At 45.2% G+C, this 20,930-nt stretch overlaps 1 protein-coding gene across 4 annotated transcripts in view; it reads right to left on the bottom strand.

The window, feature by feature from the left end:
• Positions 1-20,930, bottom strand: part of LOC129833095 (myocardin-related transcription factor B-like) — a 40,849-nt gene that overhangs the window by 4,717 nt on the left and 15,202 nt on the right. Inside the window, exons 1-13 of one of the 4 annotated variants that reach the window (XM_055897389.1) lie at positions 18,251-20,930; positions 18,125-18,157; positions 16,231-16,474; positions 8,657-8,722; positions 6,008-6,063; positions 5,800-5,875; positions 5,244-5,408; positions 4,842-5,008; positions 4,375-4,521; positions 2,967-3,214; positions 2,397-2,559; positions 1,359-2,234; positions 106-273 (exon numbers count right to left, since the gene is read on the bottom strand). The exon at positions 18,251-20,930 is cut by the window's right edge and continues 4,428 nt beyond it. In XM_055897389.1, coding sequence (XP_055753364.1) covers positions 106-273; positions 1,359-2,234; positions 2,397-2,559; positions 2,967-3,214; positions 4,375-4,521; positions 4,842-5,008; positions 5,244-5,408; positions 5,800-5,875; positions 6,008-6,063; positions 8,657-8,722; positions 16,231-16,387 — 2,289 coding nt within the window. In that variant the 5' untranslated portion in view covers positions 16,388-16,474; positions 18,125-18,157; positions 18,251-20,930. Of the gene's footprint in view, positions 1-105; positions 274-1,358; positions 2,235-2,396; positions 2,560-2,966; positions 3,215-4,374; positions 4,522-4,841; positions 5,009-5,243; positions 5,409-5,799; positions 5,876-6,007; positions 6,064-8,656; positions 8,723-12,609; positions 12,889-16,230; positions 16,475-18,124; positions 18,158-18,250 lie in introns of those variants that run through there. The other 3 variants (XM_055897388.1, XM_055897390.1, XM_055897392.1) reach the window with 3 other exon arrangements.

Here is a 20,930-nt window from a genome sequence, read left to right as displayed (position 1 = left end):
AACAATGTGATCTAATCCCTATAAGCTCTAAACAACCTATGCGGTTCACATATTCAACACAACTAAATTAATACATGTGGATATAGTGCAGTATTTAAACAATACCTTGTTTGTTGGACCATTGGGGACTGCTTGGTTGGACGAGGCCCTGGCAGGGGACCTGCTCCCTGGGGAAGTGTTTAGGAAACACTGGGGGATCTCTGTCTGACCTGGGCCTGCTCTGAACTGGAACCCAGAGCCTGAGGTGGTGGTGGTGCACAGTGGGACTGTCGTCTGTAGAGGAATGATGAACAGTGGTTAACCCCGTGGTACACACTCTCTCTGGGGCAGATAAATACTGGTCAGCTGTAGTAGTAGTACACACTCTCCCTTAGAAGGCACACAGTGGTTAGACAGGGTACACACTCTCTCTGGGAGGAATAAAAAGTGTTTATGTATTATTATGTGGTAGTACACAATCTCTAGGGACACAATAAAAGGCATGGGCTGTGGGGTATCAGTGCAGTGCAACACAAAGCAGTGTGTTTCTGGGTGTGGGAGCCTTCTTCAATGAGTGTTGTTCTGCAGTTGCTGTTGCTAATTCTGTCTGGCTGTTGATTCGGCCCAGTGCAGCTCTGCAGACCTGGATTCAAATAGTATTTGACATCTTTCAATTAAGTCGTGTTTGCTTGAGCTTGCATTTGAGTGACAGATGGACGGAGTGTGCACTTTCGGGACTATTCAATTGGTTTAATTTTTGTCAGGCAGGCCCAGTCAAGCACAGCTTAAGTATTTGAAGGAAAACAAATGCTATTTGAACCCAGGTCTGGTCCTATAGAGACGAGAGCAGACAGAGTAGTCTAGTGTGCTGTCTGCCTGGCCGTCAGTCAGCACCTGCTCCAGTAACCGGAGCTTAGACAGGCTCCGGCCCTCCTTTTGATGTGACTAGGAGAGGAATTCATCACCCTGGCCAGGCCTGCTATTACCTTGGCAACACACTAGATAAATCACCCAGAGAAGAGAATATTAAAGATGTTGGAGAGGGAGACTCTTTGCTTTCAAAACACGGCTAATGCCCTAATAAATGTGATTAGGCCGGCCCATCACAATAGAATGTAACCAGCGATTAATAAAGTGTCTCTGGAAATGGTGTTAAACACAAAAACAGGATGTGCAATTTATTCAGCGGAATAATTCATCCACAGACAGCTATTTATTTAGTTATGGTTTGGTGCAGCACACAGCCCTTGGAGAGTACTATAACACAATACACAGAGACACTAGAATACAGGTGGGTAAAATGGTGTCTGCAGACAGTAGCTTGGGGAATATCCCACTCTAAATATGGGATTGGAGTAAATTAAACTATATATTCTCACCTGTGCCATGGGTTGGGTCTGGGTGGTGTGTTGGTGGTGGTGGGGTGCTGAGGCCTCTGTTTTCTGGATGAGGCCTGGAGCTGTAGTGCTAACTGTGGTCTGTAGGACCGGCTCTCTGACCTGCAGCTTAATGCTGTTGTTCGGTAGCTGGATGGTGGCAGTGCTGGTGGGCAGGGAGACAGGCAGCAGGATCTGTGTCCCAGGCTGGCCAGACAGCGAAGTCTGAGGCTGGGGCTGTCTGAGGACCTGAGGCACCTGCTGGTGGCTGATGAAGAACTGAGGCAGGGGGGATGTCTGCACCTGGCCTGAGCTGGGCTCCTCCTGTTTCACCATTGCTAGTGGGCTATGTGCAGAGGCAGAGCAGTTTGAGGCAGCCCTGCCCTCTTCTTTGACCTGGGCCAGGGCCATGGGGGCTGGAGGGCTGGGCAGACCCCTCTTCTCCACCTCTAGCTGCATCTTCAGCTCCTCCACCAGCCTCTGCTCCTGCTCCAGCTTCCTCATCAGCTCCTCGATCTGACGCTCCTTCTCATGCAGTCGCTGGTCCTTCTCTGAGGTTCTGGTCTCCATTGGGCTGTCCTCCAGGCGGCCTTGGTGGGGAGACGACCCAGAATGAGTGTGCCGAGCTGGGGAAAGAGCTCCTGGCATCCCAGCCTCCTCCATGCCCAGGCTGGAGACCTCCGAGGGCGCGGGGGACACAGGGGGTGTGGAGCTCATGCTCTCAGGCTGTGGGGCCCCTGTGTGGCCTGTCAGCTCCATGGCAGTGGCAGCCTGGCTGCTGGGGATCTCCTGATAAGGCTTTAGTCTCTCTATCAGGTCAGTCTTGGTGCCAGACACCGGAAGACCTCGCAGTTTCAGCTCCATCTTCAGCTCAGCTACCTACCGGCCAGGGATCATGAACAGTCATGAGTCATCATAACAAAAGACAAGCCCTCTCACTAAATCTCCATACAACATGTCACTGCCTAGGGGCTGCGCTCTGCCCTTTAATATATCTATCATAAAGTGAAAATCTATGTACGGAGCAGGAGTGAGCTTCACCTTCATTTCGTCCAGGTTGGTAGGTAGGACACCAGGCTTGCGGTTTGTCAGAGTTTGGTTAGACCGTGCTGGGGCAGCGCTGGGTAGAGAGACCATGATGGGACTGGACAGACTGCTGCCACTCAGAGATACGTTGGAGCAGCTGTTCTGATCCTCCATCAACCTGTAGGAACACAGACAACAGGAGGAGGGTTTAGTGTTTGGATGGGAGAAAGAGTTTCCTGTATGTCCCATCATTCAACGGTCTCCGCCCGGTACAATGCACACAGGAATACTAAATATCTAAGGCAAACAGAAGCTGTGCAGGAAACAGATGTGGCAGATTACATCACTATTATCCAGGTGTGGACTTATTCTGTTAGGGAGGATTGTTTGCTTGAATCCCATTGTTCAAAGGAAACTATGTTTGCCTTCCAGGTGTAGCGATGATGTACTAACCGCCCTCAACACAAAGCTGCCAGTCAATTAAACTGCAACTAGAATGTGAGGGCTAGCCACATTACTTGGCCTACGGTATGCAAGCTGCGGTAACACATAACATCCCAATGTCCGTTTTACAGCGGGCCATACTTGAGTGGGGAAGGTAGGATGGTCTGGTAGTTGTAGTGCTGCTGCTGCTGGCTCAGTATCTGCAGCTGGAGGAACTGCTGCTGCTGATGCAGTAGCCTGGCGTAGGCTGAGTCCATGGGGGCCTCGTTGGCCTCCTGTTTCTGGTCCGGGGGGATGTACTGGTGGTACTTCAGCTTCTTCACCCGCGGCTTGGGATCCTTATTCTTCTTACTGCGGCTCTTGTCATTGGGTGTCTTTGGCTGGCTTTGCTGCAGGGAAAAGAGGAACGGTTAAAACCTACTGGATACTACCCGGGAGCAGCAGTGAAACGTTTTCACTGAAAACTTCAAAGGTTCATCTCACTGAGTGGATTGTGGACATGTTTAGTGATCTAAAAGCCCGTTCTGACTGTTATGGATCAGGTCTAAACATCTTGCCAGTATTGTGAGGCTTGTACATGAAATTGTTCCTATTTCATGCTGTAGTATCAAATGAATAGGCGGGACATTGTGATAACGCCCGGTGAGAAAGACAGGATGGGGAAATGGAATGTGGAAAGGGATGTGGGGTGACCCTTATTGTTCAGTAAGTAAATTACAGGATACACATTAAATGGCTTGGCATTTGAGAGGTAGATGCAAGCCATAAAAATATCATAACACCAATTGAAGTTGGTTTATGCAAACACACAGCCTCGAATGTGTTCCTCCCTGTTCTTCAACACGGGAGGGGCTAGAGCTCAGAAAATATGAATTTGCTTTGAGTGTAAAGGATTGTGACAAATGCTCAAGTTATTGCTTTACTCCCTTGCTTCCATCCTTTATGCCCTGAAGGCTAAGAGAAAGCCTGTCACTTAACCTTAATTGAAGACTGAGAGCGGCTGGCAGTTTAAGTCCATGGATTTGTGAAAAACTCCTCCAGGCCTCGTTGTGCTTTGAACCGCATTTGAATTGGCCGAACCATCACTTTCGACTGGTCTCTGCCTGCACTGATGGGCTCTTTCACTGTGGCCGAACACAGCCCCAGTGTTTGTCCTCCCCTGACTTCTTATCTCTGATTACAGTTCCAAAGGAAGCAGCATGAAAACCACAACAGATCAGAGAGAGAGAGAGTCAAATATCAGAGGTGACTTTCATGTTTACGGGGTATATTTAGTGTTTGTAGGAAAAGCTTGCTCAGCTAACTGGGATCAAAAAGGAACCAAAACATCATCATTGCTGAAATAAATAGCTTTCTGTACCAAGAGACAGAAAAGTTTGGTTATAGCTTGTAACGTGCTCAGCTAAACGCTATAAATAAATGTATGTTTAATATTTGCATTGGATGTACATCTTTGCACATTGTCATGATTTACAATACCTTTGCCACAAGGTTTAAGTACTCTCCATCATGTGAAATGACATCACTTTCTTTCAAGTTTGTGGCTCACCTTTACTAACATGGGCCCAGGCTTTGGAGGGGCAACAATGGTGATTGGCTGAGGCGTGGTCACCAGGCGATTGTTCTGATGCTCATTGGTGGAGACATGAGAGACGTTGAAGAAGTCTGTTGTGGACTGGGAGGTAGGTGGGCAGTGCTGAGATAAAGAGACAGATAGAAACCACATGGCCCATTCAGTAAGGAGGGGAACAGAGGCCTGTAAATCCCCCTCCCACACTAAGACACAAGGGCAGAGCAACTGGAAAAAGACTAACAAAGATGGATGCCGTCTAACAGAAAAAAAGGCAAATAATATTTTCTAGCAAGCCGAATTTGATATACAACAGGCAGGTGCACTGGGAGACTATTATTTAGGCCCAAAATAAGGAAACAAAATATTTACACTGTTAGTCCTACCATAACAACACAATTTAAGATGGGTATTTATAGGTAGTGAGGTATGGCGATGGGACTTACCTGCATGGTGATGGAGCTGGTCGGTGGGGAGGGGGCAGAGGAGCTCTGGGACTCCTGGCTGGCCGGCTGCTCTGGGGACAGGGCGTCGCCGCTGTCCTCGTCAAAGTTGTACACATCCAGTGTTTTCGTCTTGGGGAAGTCATTCTCCACCTCACCGTCTGCGGGATCTGCAACGTAACACATGCAAAAACACAGCTTATTAATTACAAGTAGACCAATGGAGAGAGGTTTGTACGAAGTTGTTTCTCATGGTAGTCACTCGAAATGTCTCAGTGCTGTGTTAGTCGTAATAGGCACTTTCAGAAATCTACACTATACAAATATGCAGGGAGTGGGAGTTGAATGAGTTACTTCGCCCTTAGCCTGGAAATAATAATGTATAAAGTCAAGAGTGATCTCTACCGGTGACGTCGTCCTTGACGAGGCTGGGTTCTACAGGCAGAATGTTCTTGACCACCAGCTCCATGGGGCCGGGTCGCTGGGCCAGCTTCTCATTGAGGTCATCAGCCAGCCTGGCTCTCTTCAGCATCATCTGAGTAGCCTGCAGTGAGGGCACCGCATGGGTCTCTGTGGGACAGACAGCAACTCATCAGTAACTGCTAGTCTACCAAGAACTCACAACAGTACTGTTCTACTACTGTGTGTCTCACAGTGGAGACTGTTTAAGGTGGTATGTCCTCATACGTCAAAGACAATCAATCGGACAACTGATTGTAACATCTCAAGTTGTGAATATTTAATTATTTAATATTTATTTATTTATTTAATATTTAATTGTATCCAATAGGGAGGGAAACAATTTCACAGGATCCTCCTCTTCCGTCATCATCTCTCTTCTGAGAGCTAACTTGGCCAGCTAAATGTGCATGCACTTTCTGTTGCTAGCTGAGTATGCTCCGTATCATCTGTCTTCTCTACAGCCTATCATAAAGCATACAGTACATGGCAGTGAGGTTACCTTGCAGGATGTGCATGCGGACCAGCTCTGAACGTTCAGGTCTACTGCGGATTTTGTGCTTCAAGAAGTTCTCAGTCTGTAAGAAAACAACATAAAACTACATTTAATCGAGATGATATGGAATGGCATATGTATGTGATAATGCGTGTTTATCTCAATGAAGTACAATGAACACTAGTGCGAGTGAGATGAGTTTGTGAGGTCTTACCCTGGACCTCTGCAGGCTGCGGATCTGTTCGTGGAAGGCAGCAGGGCATTTCAGTGCTATGGGAGGGAAGATCAACATCATGTACAGTGAGCTCCAAAAGTATTGGGACAGTGACAATGTTTTGTTGTTTTGGCTCTGTATGAAATGATACAATGACTATGAGCTTAAAGTGCAGATTGTTAGCTTTAATTTTTAGGGTATTTTCATCCATATCGGGTGAACCGTTTAGAAATTTCAGCAGTTTTTGTACATAGTCCCCCCCTTTTAGTACACCAAAAGTATTGGGACAAATTCACTTATGTGTATTAAAGTAGTCAAAAGTGTATTATTTGGTCCCATATTCCTAGCACGCAATGAATACATCAAGCTTGTGACTCTACAAACTTGTTGGATGCATTTTCTGTATGTTTTGGTTGTGTTTCAGAAGATTTTGTGCCCAATTATTGGTAAATAATGGGGCGGCAGGTAGCCTAGTGGTTAGAGTGTTGGGCCAGTAACCAAAAGGTTGCTAGATCGAATCCCCGAGCTGAAAAGGTAAAAATCTGTCGTTCCGCCCTTGAACAAGGCAGTTAACCCACTGTTCCTAGGCCGTCATTGTAAATAAGAATTTGTTCTTAACTGACTTGCCTAGTTAAATAAAGGTATAAAAAAGAAAATAATAGAATATGTTTCTAAACACTGCTATATTAATGTGGATGCTACCATTAGTACGCATAATCATGTATGAATAATGAAGAGTGAGAAAGTTACAGACGCACAAATATCATACCACCAAGATATGCTAACCTCTCACCATTATACCTGTAACATTTTCATTCATTATTATTTATGATTCATTCAGGATTATCCGTAATCATGGTAGCACCCACATTAATGTAGAAGCATTTAGAAACATATTATATTCTTATTTACAATAAAAGTGACGTCAAAAGGACACAATACATTATTTACCATTCATTTCTATTGGGCACAAAATAATCTGAAACACAACCAAAACAAACAGCAAATGCATCCAAAAAGTTTGCAGTCACAAGCTTGATGCAATCATTGTGTGCTAGTAATATGGGAGAAAATACTAAACTTTTGACTACTTTAATACACATAAGTGAATTTGTCCCAATACTTTTGGTCCCTTAGAATGGTGGGACTATGTACAAAAAGTGCTGTAATTTCTAAATGGTTCACCCGACATAGATGAAAAAAACGTCATATGAAAGCCGACAGTCTGCACTTTAACCTCATAGTCATTGTATCATTTCAAATCCACAGTGTTGGAGTACAGAGACAAAACAACAATAAAATGTGTCACTGTCCCATTACTTTTGGAGCTACCCATAACTTCTAATGGGTAAAAGGTAAACTCATCCTCTTGAAAGTTCATATTTGAGACGTGATGTAGTTGTACTTGATGACAAGCTGATAACAACAAGGGAGAGACAATAATGTGTGTTATTTCTTTGGAAGAGAGGATGACTTTGCTACTACACAATAGCTGACGGGAGTAGGACAGGATGTTTCTGAATGTTCCACTCATCCATCTAGTGAGACAGTCAGGCTGGGACTTTGATCTCATCAGACACACTTATCCTGCTGTTGGCACGGCACGGCTACACCCATTAGTCACCTCTAGCTAACACAAGCACTGTTTGCTCTCTACACACACACACTGAGGTCTGAACACACACTGACCAGTGGTTCTTCTTAGTCAGAGGGAGTGCGTCAAACTCAGAGAAGCAGAGCTAAGCATTCCTGAGCGTCACCCAAGCCCTGGCCTGCATACCTATTGTAAGTCCTCTGTGTGGGAGAACCAGAGCGATTCACCCAGTGTCGCTGGCGGTGAGGTTCCTGTGTTGCCTGTGCTAGGGCCGAAGTGGGGGTTACTGACCTCCAGCACAGGCCCAGTCGCTGACTCATACAGCTCTGACTGTGGAGCCTAATAAGAGGAGCTTAGAGTCCACATGGAGGAGGCCTCTTAGGGCTGGACAAGACAAGACAGCGCACACTCCCAGCACTGAGAGGTCTCTGGTCTGGGGCTCCTGCGGCTCTAGCCACAAATCACTTAGCTGCACCACTGTTCTCCCTCTCTCTGTGTCTGTCTTCTGTCTGATTTCTTATCAGTCTGTCTGCTCTAGTCTGCAACCCACTGGCTCCCAGAGAGACTGATCCAGTAAGGGCAGCAAGAGGAAGGATTCTGCTCCTCTTTGCTGACTTTGAGAGCCAGGTGTGGAAGTTTTCAGTATGCCTTTTGGTTTCTGGTATGCCACTGGCCACCGATGTATGCCTCACTGTGGGTTAAGACCTTGGGCCATTCCGAGTATTTATTTATTCTACAAACATCATGACGAGGTTGTGGTGGAGGGTGGTCGAGACATCAGTGGTGGCAGAATTCCACTCCTGTATGGTTGTCATAATAGTAGCAAATCAGACAGCACGTAGTTCAATCTATGGTATTCATTTAGGTAATAATTGTATGACATTTTCTGAGAGCTTTCTGGAACCAAAACCCACTTTAATGACTGTGGTGTGGGTGCAGTTATACTTTTCCTACATGCCAGACCAATAACCTTAACTCTGGTAGAGGTGAGTTACAGTATATTAAATCCTTGGTGCTTTAAGTATGGCGGTGCCCAATGCTGTGGTTATACTCACGTGGCATGATGCCCTGCTCCACTAGCTGCTCACGGGTGCGTCTCTGCTGCAGGCGGCGCTGGAGGACTGTGGGAGAGAAGCAGAGATAGGTTAGAGGTCAACCTATGCCCAACTAGCCTGGTCCCAGATCTGTTTGTGCCGTCACGCCAATGACCGTAGGAGTTAGCAAGACAGCATAAACATATCTGAGACCAGGTGCAGACGACCCTCCATTGACATCCTAGAGCTGGGACGATGAACTGAAAATGATCGATACCAGTCACTGGTGCACATTCATGTTATAAAATTCTGTCAATTTATCGCAATATGGATTTTGTACGCCCAGTTCTACTACACACCCAACCCACAGATAAAGGCGGTTGGTTGCAGAGGGAGGTTGGTTGGGGAGGATAGGTGGGCATATAATGTGAAGGTCTAGCAACCCAAGCGTTTAATATTCGACTCACATAATGGACAACTTTTACATTTTAGAAACTTTGTAACAACTTACTACTTTTTAACTACTTAGCTAGCATGTTAGCTAACCCTAACCTTAACCCCTAACCCTAACTCCTAACCTTAATCCCTAGCCTAGCTAACGTTAGCCACCTAGCTAACGTTAGCCACAACAAATTGGAATTCCTTATAAAGAACATTGTGTACTGGACACGATTCGTTATGAAGAAGGAAACTGTGTAATGGACCCGGAAAAATTGACGAGTCACCAATTTGTGTTGACATGCCACGTCACAGCCCAGCCAGAACAAAACAGGAAGTCCTGTTCCTCCACCTAATACATCCTATAGAGACAGCCTACAGACTTTCTCCATGGTTAACCTACCAGACAACTAGTAACAACACTCTTCTTGGCACTGTGAGTTTACTTTCGAGCGATTACATGGGCTTTACAAGCGCTCTTCAAATAAAGTGAAGACAAGGACATACTGAGGACGGACTGGGATGCAAATGCAGAGGTAACTTTACATAGATGTTCAACTTGAAATACAAAAACAGAGATAGACCCAGGCGAGGGATGAGTCTTTCTCAAGTACCACTGTAGAAATAACAAATCCTGAAGACTAATTACAGTGCAATGTTCATATGTCCGAGTTGGAGATGATGTCATCCCAGGACTGAGTGAACTCGGTCTCTTTTGTAAGTGCCGCTCCATAAAAAGTGAGATGTGTAGTCTTGTTTTGGAGCTGTAAGAACTCATCCATGAAGTCCTTGGAACATAAAAAAAACAAGAAGGACTCCTATGCAGGAGGCTTCAAATCCTTGGACGGCACCCGATGTTATTTTTCCATCATAATAAACTGCAGTGCGGGCCCAGTTTAAACATGTATAAACAGGCGAGCGTGGACGTGTTATTTCAGTGGAATAACAGTGATCCTGACGGTTGATGGTGACGAACGACGCGGCGCTGTGAAGAACGTTGGGGCCCTTATCGTCACCAAGGCACTGTGTTCATAGTGAGGTCGGACTGCTGCTGGAGTAGACTGCTCATTGGCTATGGCCAGATGGTCAATGCACAGTCAAACACACACATACACATACAACACTACATACTACACACACCCAGGCCTGCTCTGCTCTAGTCCCCTGGGACAGTCACTGCGTCTGACCAGGCCAACGTGACTCACTCCAGCTAAAATAAACTGGGCAGCTGTGAGAAGAAGGCCTGGGAACCATGGAGTCTGGAGGTGGCATGGGGGTGGGGGCTGGGACGGGAACCCAAAGCATTGTACAGAGTGGGGGGGACCCACTCCCACTGGTGGACAGAGGAGCACAGAGAGTCCCAGGGAGTCGAGGCAGGGGAGACACTGAGTCCATTCTCAGAGCCCCCCATAACTTTAACAAGCCCCTCTGCGCCTCCAGGGCTCAGAACACTGTGTTCCTGCTCCCTATCCATGGTTCCCATTACACGTTCACACCAGGGTCAGGTTAGCGTTTTTCTCATGAATCTTGTTCTGGAGGAAGTTCTGCAGTGGTCACTAGCTGGAACAGCCACAAAGACATAAAATCAGATTTTGACCCTAACTTTAACCACACTGCTAACCCTAATGCCTAACCCTAACTTTAAATGAACACCAAAAAGCTCATGTTTGTTTTTTATTCATTTTTTCAAAATTGTGACTTTGCAGCTCGCCTATCTAAGGGGGAAATCGCTCAGTACTGCCTCCAGGACAAGACTCATGACAATACACGTCAACCTGCACACCAGTGGGGCACCGAAACAGAAAGATCATTCTGGAAGATAGGAGAGAATTACCATTGGTTGGTTTCAATATTCATGTTACCCACTTTGACTGGACTGGAAAAGAATGCTAAAGGATAATTGACGATTTATGAGAACAATACTGCCATTTCAAGTTGTTATTCATGACATCAACGTGGCAGTACAGCCCATGTCTGAGGTGCTCCTTACATTTGTTTGGCTGATGTCAATAGTGCTGTTCTCAGTGAACCCTGGCTAACTTCTGTGTGATGCAAGTCGGCTGTACTCCCCTGCTCTCCAGCACGACATAAACAGAGGTACTTCACAAACCTCAGAGTGTACATAGGCTTTACTAAAATCTCTGTCTCCTGATTCTATCCCTAATCCCCTGCCCATGTTCGTCTCAACAAAACTCATCTCTGGACAAAGTCTACCGTTAGATCTCTTGGCCTGACTTTTTCCTAGAAACACTCTGCGTAAATATAAAAGAGAATCTGTTTTGTTATGGCTACACTGTTATAGAAACAGTCGGACACTGACATAAGCTATGTTGACATTACTGCGGGAAATATACAGTATTCTCCTTGCAACTCAGCTGTGCTCCATGCCCTTGCAAATGCTCATTCACTCTGAGTCAGTTTGTTATTTGATGTATTCTCGAAGATCGATGAGGAATAAAACATTGGCAACAAATTCAAACCAGATCCATCCAACTCATCCAAGCATGATTCTACACCTATGACCCGAGGGGACACCATACCTTTTAAATATGACTTACATTGAAGCCAGGTAATAGAGTCATATCACCTTTTCCTTACACACCAAGTTGTTCTTTGAAACACCTAATACTATCAGGAGCTGCCCTGTAATGGTATGCAGAGCACGAACAGAATGTGAAGTTACAGCATTTCCAGGTTTAGCATTTCACTGGGGGCTATTCCTCCCAGGTAACATACTGTACAGGAGAATGCCATTGTTCAGGGAAAGGTACTAACTAAGTGGTGACATCATGCTTAGCTGATAGCCTGAGGGTAACACTGAGCTCTGCAGTTATTTGTCATCATAAGAAGTGAACACAGAGTCCTGGGTTTAAGGATCCTAATAATTTGATACGCTATATAAACCCACCTCCCTAGTCCCCTCCCTCATTCTGGCCTCATCTCCTCCCTCATTTTGACTTTGTTTCTAATAGAAAACAACAACTCTTTAAACTATTGTGGTGCTGTTAATCCAGTCTCAAACGGATGCTGGACGTCATTTAATAGCTATTTGTTCTGTAATGCCCTATCATTTCCTGGTGGGGCTCTCTGTCTCTGTCCTAGCCCAGAGTCAAGGTGTTATCATCAATTAATCAGTACACATTACTTTGACATCCCTGCCGTTGGTCAAGTTGGTCAAGGCCTATAAGTAGCTGTATATTTCATTCAAGGTAATCACGTCGACTGAAAAGCAGACATAAAGCCCATACACATTTCACTGTAACTCCATTATTTTACTGAGAACTTTAACAACTATTTGCCTTCTAGGGAGAATATACTGCAGTTAAAAAGTCCTAAAGCACACAACATTTTTGGAGACAACCGTAGAGGAAACCAAAATGGAAACTGATGTATGTTGATACTGGGCTTCATGCCAACAACGTAGTGATGCTACCTAGCAGAGAGAGGAAGAAAGAGTGAAAAGGTAAGCGAGTGAAAGAATGAGGAGGGAGAAAAGCAAAGACAGAGAGAGACAGGGGCACCTGATTTAAATTTACCCCTGCAGACGGCGGGGGTCTCCACGTCGAGGCACGCCATAGAGGAGGAGAGAGCCGGGTCGCTTAGCGGCCGAGTCTGGAGTCCCATGGAGTGATCAGGGCAGTGAGGAACGAGGACCAGCATGAGGGTTTGGTAATGAGGGAAAACACCCAGCTAGGAGTGTATGGTAAGAGAACTGTTTCTCACAGTCTGGTACGTACAGTCCCTCCCTCTCTCTCCAGTCTCTCCAATCTCTCTCTGCCTGTCTTTGTGTTGGTCTCAGCGGGAGCGAGTGTGCGCTCACTCATGCTCTGGCTGGGCTCAGCCAGTAAGAGTCAGGAGGAGGGAACACAGACAGACGAGCCACTGTTAACCCCTGCTGGGTCACTCTGCTCTGCTCTCAGTGCTCTGCTCTTTCAACACTAGCCTCATTAGAACTAAATACAATAGGTCAAGCAACTTTAATTACCAAAACAACACAGAGAACAATACAACCTTTTGACAAAACCAACTGCTGTCCTAAAAGTCTATAAAAGTTAGTCACTTTCAACCAAATCATGAAGTATGCTAACTACATGTATGTATTGAAATGTCATTTTAACTTCTAAAGTCTCACCGAACTGAAGGACTTCTTGTGTCATTCTTGGCCCAAAAACATTGAGTATTTGTGACTTTTGAGTGAGAGGATGAAAAGCTCTATGAGAAAACGAGCCGGGAGTTGTTGTTTTTTTCATACCATGTTGTGTCACTGGATAAGAATGACAAAAACAAACATGCTGAGGCCCCTGGGACATTGATGTTTATCTTTGTCACTTTTCCCAGTTGTAAAGTGTATTTCTGACATTTAGCACATTCTTGATATTGCCATCATTTTCATTTCATTATTTAGACTACATCACTACGCTCAAAGCACAAGCATGACATTAATACAATCTTATCTATTGTTTTCATTTGTGTAGACCCGACCGTAGCTGTTGCTGACTAATATTGACATAAGGGAAAAGTATCAATATTTTCTTTCGGATTTCAAACAAAATAGATTAAATGTAAACATTAGAAATAGGAGGGGGTTGCATTCAACCCTGTCTCCTTCACAATGTTGTCTAGGAGAACATATATCAATCTGGTCTCTGTGTCCGAGAACAAATAACAGCAAAGAGAAATATCACCCACCCAGAGGAGACTTCTAAAGGGACATCAGGGATGAGAGAACACCGAAGAGTGATAACAGATGAATAGGTGGTCATTTCCGGTCATTTCCAGCTGGTTAGCATTCACATACAGGAAGTATGAGTCATACGCTTGAAGTCCAGACACGTGTGTCCCTCCCTACTCCCTAACACTGCAGGTTAAAGGGCAGAGGGCAGCCAACATGAACTGGCATGCTGCTTCTATTTCCATTCCAATCCATTTCACCCTGGTATATTTCACCCATGTCAATGTTCAAGGACGACTTGGGAACACTCATGAACGTGTTAACCTTACAATACTATAAAATGACACAGCTGCAAACTTAATGTCTAGATAAACAGCTGTAGTCATATTATGACACTAACAAAGATACAGACCCGAAAGGAAATGACTGGCCGGTACCATGTGTTCAAATGGATTAGGAATGCTGCTTAAAGCTCCTTTATAGAGCCGGTCCTGATCTTGATTCTAGCCCCTGTTGTGCAGGTGAATCCACCACAGGGGTCTTCCTCTTAGGAAGAAAGACAGGATGCAGTCTGTGCTCTAGACGCCCCAGATGCTCCCTGTGACGTGTCTGACTGTGTCAGCTCCTGCTGGGGCCCAGGGAGGGAGAAAGAGCCCTGGTGGGGAAGGATTCATGGAGCTCAGACCTGGCCTGCGATGGGATCAATGTGTCTGCAGCCCAGAGCAAGAAGAAAGTGGCAAACAATACAGAGAGTGGCACAAGATGGAGTACCAAGCAGAGACACTGGCCAATGAGAGCTCCCCACTAAAGGGGTGTGTTGATGTTGCAATGTCAAGAGCCTCCACAAGCGCATACTGTATGGAGAAAACACTTCAATCATGGATAGTATGACGTCCAATGTGCATAGCTATCAATACAAAAATGTTGGGTCCCGTGTATCACATGGGCTGCATTGGAAATGATCAATCAGACATTAACCAGAAGAGAAAACAAACAGCGAACTTCCTCTATTATCCTGGTGATAAAAGACATCATAGTCTGAGTCGAGTCCCAGTCGGAATTGTGAGGGACGGGCTTGTGAGGGGAGGGTAGTAAGGGTCAGTACACGAGAGATTAAACTTGGCCAGAGGCATGCATTTTAAAACTGAACAAAATCAAAAATCTCCACTGCATCATCAACAAGGCGTAGAGTGCAACACATTTGAGTTTTTCCAGTGTCTGTCTCTTGGGCAGTAAGGTTGGGGTGACCAGTGGTCTCCACTCCATACCCTCCATCCCTGACTGTGCCCTCTCTAGGGACTGGGAAAATGTCAGGGTACCACTCAGGGTGGGTGAGTGCCAGCCTGCCCACCAGACACACCAGTGCTACCCCCCACTCTGGTTCACATGCCAGGGGAATATTTCCAGACTGGGTTCTGGCTGTGGTTGTGAGAACCAGAGGGTTAGGAGAGTGAGATAACAGAGGAGATCTCAAGATACTGAAGTTCCACAATTTCAAGGAAAATGCACTGGGAAATATTAGCAAGGAATTCATCATTAGTGAAAAGTTATACTAGAGGCTCAACCCGTTCATTGACTTTTGTTGAAGTCTGTTCATCCGGATCTACATCTAATTTATCATATTTAACTCATTAATAACGCCCACCTAAAAAGCTGCTTTTCTGAGAGCAACCAACAAACAAACCACTTAGTGGCCCAAGGAGAGTACTGACTTTGGGACTTGATGTCAGGAACCGTTCAAGCTGTGATTATGTGTTGGCTTCCAGATGCAATTCCAGTCTAATTCCCCACTTCTCTCCACAAACAAATCTCTCTGGACTGGAGAGGAGTTTGTTTTCTCACTGTCAGGGCAGGCTCACTCTCTGATGGATGACGTAGAAACCAGAGTCTCTGGGTCAGATTTCCTTGATTTGTCAGAGCCTCGGATCTGCTTCAATGCATTTTGAGGAGGCAATGAGAGAGGATGCAAGGAATCAAGTACAATTGATTCACCCTCTGTGTTTTCACCACTCATCCTCCTGATACTAGGTATGCAATTACAAAAGGAAAATTAGGTATGCAAAGTGGAAATGACTAACTTTAGAAGCCTTTTTAAACCTCGAATACACTATTCAATTGGCAGCCAAGTTTGCATTTCCTGCTGAGCAGGACATTTCCTGCAGCAAACAGGGTGATCAAAGTAAGATCCTACATCAGTATATGACACTATATAGGCTAGGCCATAGGGTGCCATTTCAGATGCATGCCCTAGGTCAGGGCTGCCCAACCCTCTTCCTGGAGATCTACCATCATGTAGGTTTTCAGTCCAACCCTAATTTAACACACCGGATTCTACTAATTAGCTGCTCAACAAGACCTTAACTGGCTGAATCGGATTTGCTAAATTAGGATTGGACTGAAAACTTAGAGGACAGTAGATCTCCAGGAAAAGGGTTGGGCAGCCCTGCCCTAGGTGACCTAGGTGACTGAATGGTCTACTACTCACCGTTCTTACGCTCTTTGAGAGGCGGCAGGCTGGGACTGGGCTGCATAGTCAGATCCTCCAGCTCGTGGGTCACTGCCTCGCTCCTGAGACTGGGCACCAGCAGCGCCAGCTGCAGGCTGAAGTCCCCCTCCACTCCCAGACTCCCCTGGGGCTCCATGCTGCAGCCTCAGGACTTAGGAGGAGGAGCTAGGACGGGTCTCCTGGAAACCAGCAGGGCAGATAGAGCTGCTGTTGTCAGTTGTTGCTGGGGAGATGGGAACATTGTGTCATTTTACAGCAGGAGTTATTAATCATGTGACAAACTTGGCTGCCAATTGAATAATTTCATTTACTTATAACAGTTTTACTTATAACAGTTGATTGCATGGAGATCACTATGGAACTGAAGCAGGAGAGAGCTTGACAATGAAGTTAAAGATTCATGTGCCACGTTAACATTTAATCTGATGCTGGTCATTAAGAATCACGCTAAAAGCCAAATTACTTATTTTAACAGATGAATGTACCAGATGTAAAAGGTCTTAGAATATTGTACGGTTCTAATGATTAATATATTTCCCAAGTTTTGTATAGCATTGGATTCCACTTTCCTTTTGGTCTCACTACCATCACTTCATCAACCCATATTCTGGATGTACTATTTACTATAGAAAAGGTCATGTCCACAAGACACATCTCAGCTTTACTGTCAGGCCAAGAACTGATCACCACGATCTGATGCAGCCTAAGATTCCAATCTGTCCAAACCAAGATTGGGTTTGATTGAAGTTAGAGGAAGCCTGTGATCTCTGGTAAACCGCAGCCTTTCTCATTCCTCTGAGAACAGAGTAAATCTGCTGGTCATCAACAGACAGCTTTCTATCAATAGTGCAGACATTTGTACCTGCCAGAGAAACTCCCTCAGGGATGATTTTTTTAAATGTATCCTTTATTTAACCAGGCAAGTCATTTAAGAACAAATTCTTATTTACAATGACAGCCTACCAGGGAACACTGGGTTAACTGCTTTGTTCAGGGGCAGAATGACAGATTTTTACCTTGTCAGCTCGGGAATTCAATCTAGCAACCTTTCGGTTACTGGCCCAATGCTCTAACCACTAGGCTACCTGCCGCCCCAATGCTGTCAGAATATTGATGAGACAAACCTTGCCTGCAGTGCAGCTAAATCCTGACTTCTCCTCTTTCCTAGCGTTGCCTTACCAAAATGTTACACCACCTTGTACCACCCACCTTATCCCTCTGACTACTTTCAAACGGTACATCACCTTGACCTTAGCTATTCATCCTCTCCTCCTGCAACCGACAACCTTCATCTACCCTGATAACTTCACGTTGTCTGCTAGAACAGCTGCTATACCTCAGCTTCTGTCCCTGGCTCATTTTGACTATCACATCATTAGCATTTCTACAGAACCTTCTTACATCCCAGCTCCAGCCAAGGGACAGATGTAAAACCATATGTTCTATACATGTCTTTCTATGGCTCTTATCGCAGAGTAAGAGTGTGATAAGGAGTGTGTAGACAGCATTGTAGAGTTTAGGCTGGGCACAAGGCTCCACAGCTGGGGCGTGTAGAGCCGGACGCTCAGATATACATATGCTATGTAGAACAAACATTCCTCTCGTATGTGTTGAATAAGGAATAACGTCAGCTCTATGCACGGAATTTCTATCCGTAACGTTGGAGAACGTTTTACAACTGAACGTGGCCCTGTTCTACGTCTGCCAGTGACAGATGCTGAATGTGCAACGTGAGGCAGACTGCGGTGCAGATCCAGGCTGCTCAGAAATGGAACCACCATTGGTCTGTTTCAGGAGAACAACCTACAGAGGGGATTCAGGTGTACACAACGTTACCCTTCAAGTGCCAGAGAGTAATATAAAATGGCCTTACCCTATAGCTGCTACAGTGTCTGGCTTCTGAAACCTGTCGTCCGAAAGCAGAAACACAAGACATCTGAGCTGCAGGGCACCTTCGATCTCTAAAACAAACTCCAGCTGTGTTAAAACTGAGACGGACCTTTGTTTGTTCTTCTTCATGCATTCCGGTTTCAGTGCTGAAGATAGTCTTGGTAGACTCCCACTGGGAGCTGGCAGACCGGGAGAGGTATGAGACGTGGCTACGGACAATGACAGCATTCTGGGCCCAGTCCTCCCATCTCAGCGTGCACTCGGCACAGCTCCTCATGAGTAGGCAAAGCAACTGTTTAGCACATCTCAGCACTAGCCTAGGTCATTATGGTTCGTCTCTTGAATTCACACCACGAGTACAGAAAACCTTTTTGAATGTCAGAACATGTGGTTTTAAGGGTAGAGAGTGCAAGCGATGAAAGAATGTGAATATTTATGTCAGCTTGACATGTAAACTGATGCTTGGAGATACATATTGAAGTAAGTGTGCTGTTTTTATTTTGATGAGGGGGGAAATATATACAAAATTCCAAATCATTCTAATCATTTAAGTGATATACTGTATGGAATGTCAAAACCAGTTATTTCTAGCACCTCGTACCAGACAGATGTGCCACTTCCCCTATCACCCATTTGAATGTCCTATTTCAGATAGTGGTGCCATAAAACACATCAGAAACACTTTCCTCATATAATAGTCAATTCCATCGCAGCGTACGCAAAGCCTACAGTTTGCTGATTGATTTATGCAACACAATGGGTTAAATCACAGAGATAACAAAATGCTGAAATGATGTGCCATGGAGCCAACCATATCACCCTTCCATCCCCTCCGTCCCAACCCAGAATCTACTCTCTCTCTCTCTCTCTCTCTCTCTCTCTCTCTCTATAATGTGCTCCAGCCTCCCAGAGGATGGAGCGGCACCAGTCCCATTTCTCCTGTCTGTCTCCAGGGTGTTATGCTGGGTAAAAAGAGAACCAGCTGTGTTGCAGGATGACTCTGGATAAAGACACAGTCCAAAATGGAAATATTGTTATTTATCTACAACACACATATAAATCTCCATAGTCCTTTGATATGAGTAGCAGTGCCAGAAAACCTCAAAATAAAAGACGGACAAAAATAGTTTTACACAATGAGGTCTGTGCTCTCTACCACACGAGGCACATTATCAAGATGGAGAAAACAAATGAGAAAGCTGCTACTTAACTCAGTTGATATACGGTACAACTAGGAGAGGGTTTATTTGCAGCTAGGAGAAGGTTTGTTTTCAGCTAGGAGAGGGTTTATTTGCAGCTAGGAGAGGGTTTGTTTGCAGCTAGGAGAGGGTTTGTTTGCAGCTAGGAGAAGATTTGTTTGCAGCTAGGAAAATGTTTGTTGCAGCTAGGAGAGGGTTTGTTGCAGCTAGGAAAGGGTTTGTTGCAGCTAGGAAAATGTTTGTAGCAGCTAGGAGAGGGTTTGTTTGCAGCTAGGAAAGGGTTTATTTGCAGCTAGGAAAAGTTTTTTTGCAGCTAGGAGAGGGTTTATTTGCAGCTAGGAGGGGGTTTATTTGCAGCTAGGAGAGGGTTTATTTGCAGCTAGGAGAGGGTTTATTTGCAGCTAGGAAAAGTTTTTTTGCAGCTAGGAGAGGGTTTGTTGCAGCTAGGAGAGGGTTTGTTTGCAGCTAGGAGAGGGTTTATTTGCAGCTAGGAGAGGGTTTATTTGCAGCTAGGAGAGGGTTTGTTTGCAGCTAGGAGGGGGTTTGTAATGTGATCCCTGGACTCTTTGCCAAGACTATTGTCAGCTTTCAGTGTGCTGTTGATCTTCGATCCATACTCAAATCCCAATGCTTCTTAGTTTACCCTCTGTCAGCTGAAGTACACACATTAGTGTTGTTTACAACCAGGGCTGTGCAGGAGATGAAGGACTGCCTCTCCCTTCACATGAGATGCTCCGGCAGGCCAAATAAACCAGTCTTACCGGCGATGCGTGTAAATAAACATAAAGCGTCTCCAAACTCAGGCTGAGTTCCATTATTAACACTATACAGTCTATTATATCCTCCATGCAAAGAGTTTATCACTCTGCAATGCATTGGCCTGCCTGGCTGTAGCCAAGTGTGAACCAGTCCAAAAGCAGGTGCACCTTTGGCTAGGATGGAAGTGTACTGCCTAGATGAATCCTCTTGGTACATGGTCTGTGGTACTCTGCAGGTCTGTTAAATATAGTTTAGCTCTCAAGCCAGTCTTGTTCCTTAGATAGCCTGTTATTGGCCAAAGACAGACCAGGAACCATGCCATGCCATAACTATGGGGCGTTCTGGCTCCTTGAACAACCAGATGTAGATCATATCAATTGGAATCGCTTGGTTTTTTTTGTTTGGATAAACTTGCAAACCTTGCGAGAGTTGTTTACTGGATTTCTTTCAATGAAAAATGTCTACCAAAATGTACACATCACTCGTCATGAAATAAAATGAACATGAGAAGAGGAGAGAAGAATGGAGCTCTACAACTGACCTGCCACGTCCTTTCCAGACAATTGCCAGAACAAACATGACATTTCCAGTGGATGCCATACTGATGGGTCTAACCTTTCAGGTAGGAAGCTACTTCAACACAACACTCCGTCACTGAGATGGCTGTGCAGACATGTACCTTTCCTGCATACCATTAACGGCTCATTAAACTTACAGTATGTGCCGGGCCATAAGCCCCACTACGTTTTTTCCTGTACTGCATACTAGGTTTTTCTCCTGGCTGATGCCATATGTTGTCATGACGAGAAAACATACATTTACACTATGACT

Source organism: Salvelinus fontinalis, chromosome 34 (assembly GCF_029448725.1).
Source record: "Salvelinus fontinalis isolate EN_2023a chromosome 34, ASM2944872v1, whole genome shotgun sequence".
NCBI classification, from domain to species: Eukaryota; Metazoa; Chordata; class Actinopteri; order Salmoniformes; family Salmonidae; genus Salvelinus; species Salvelinus fontinalis.
This window is presented reverse-complemented; position numbering and strand designations above follow the sequence as displayed.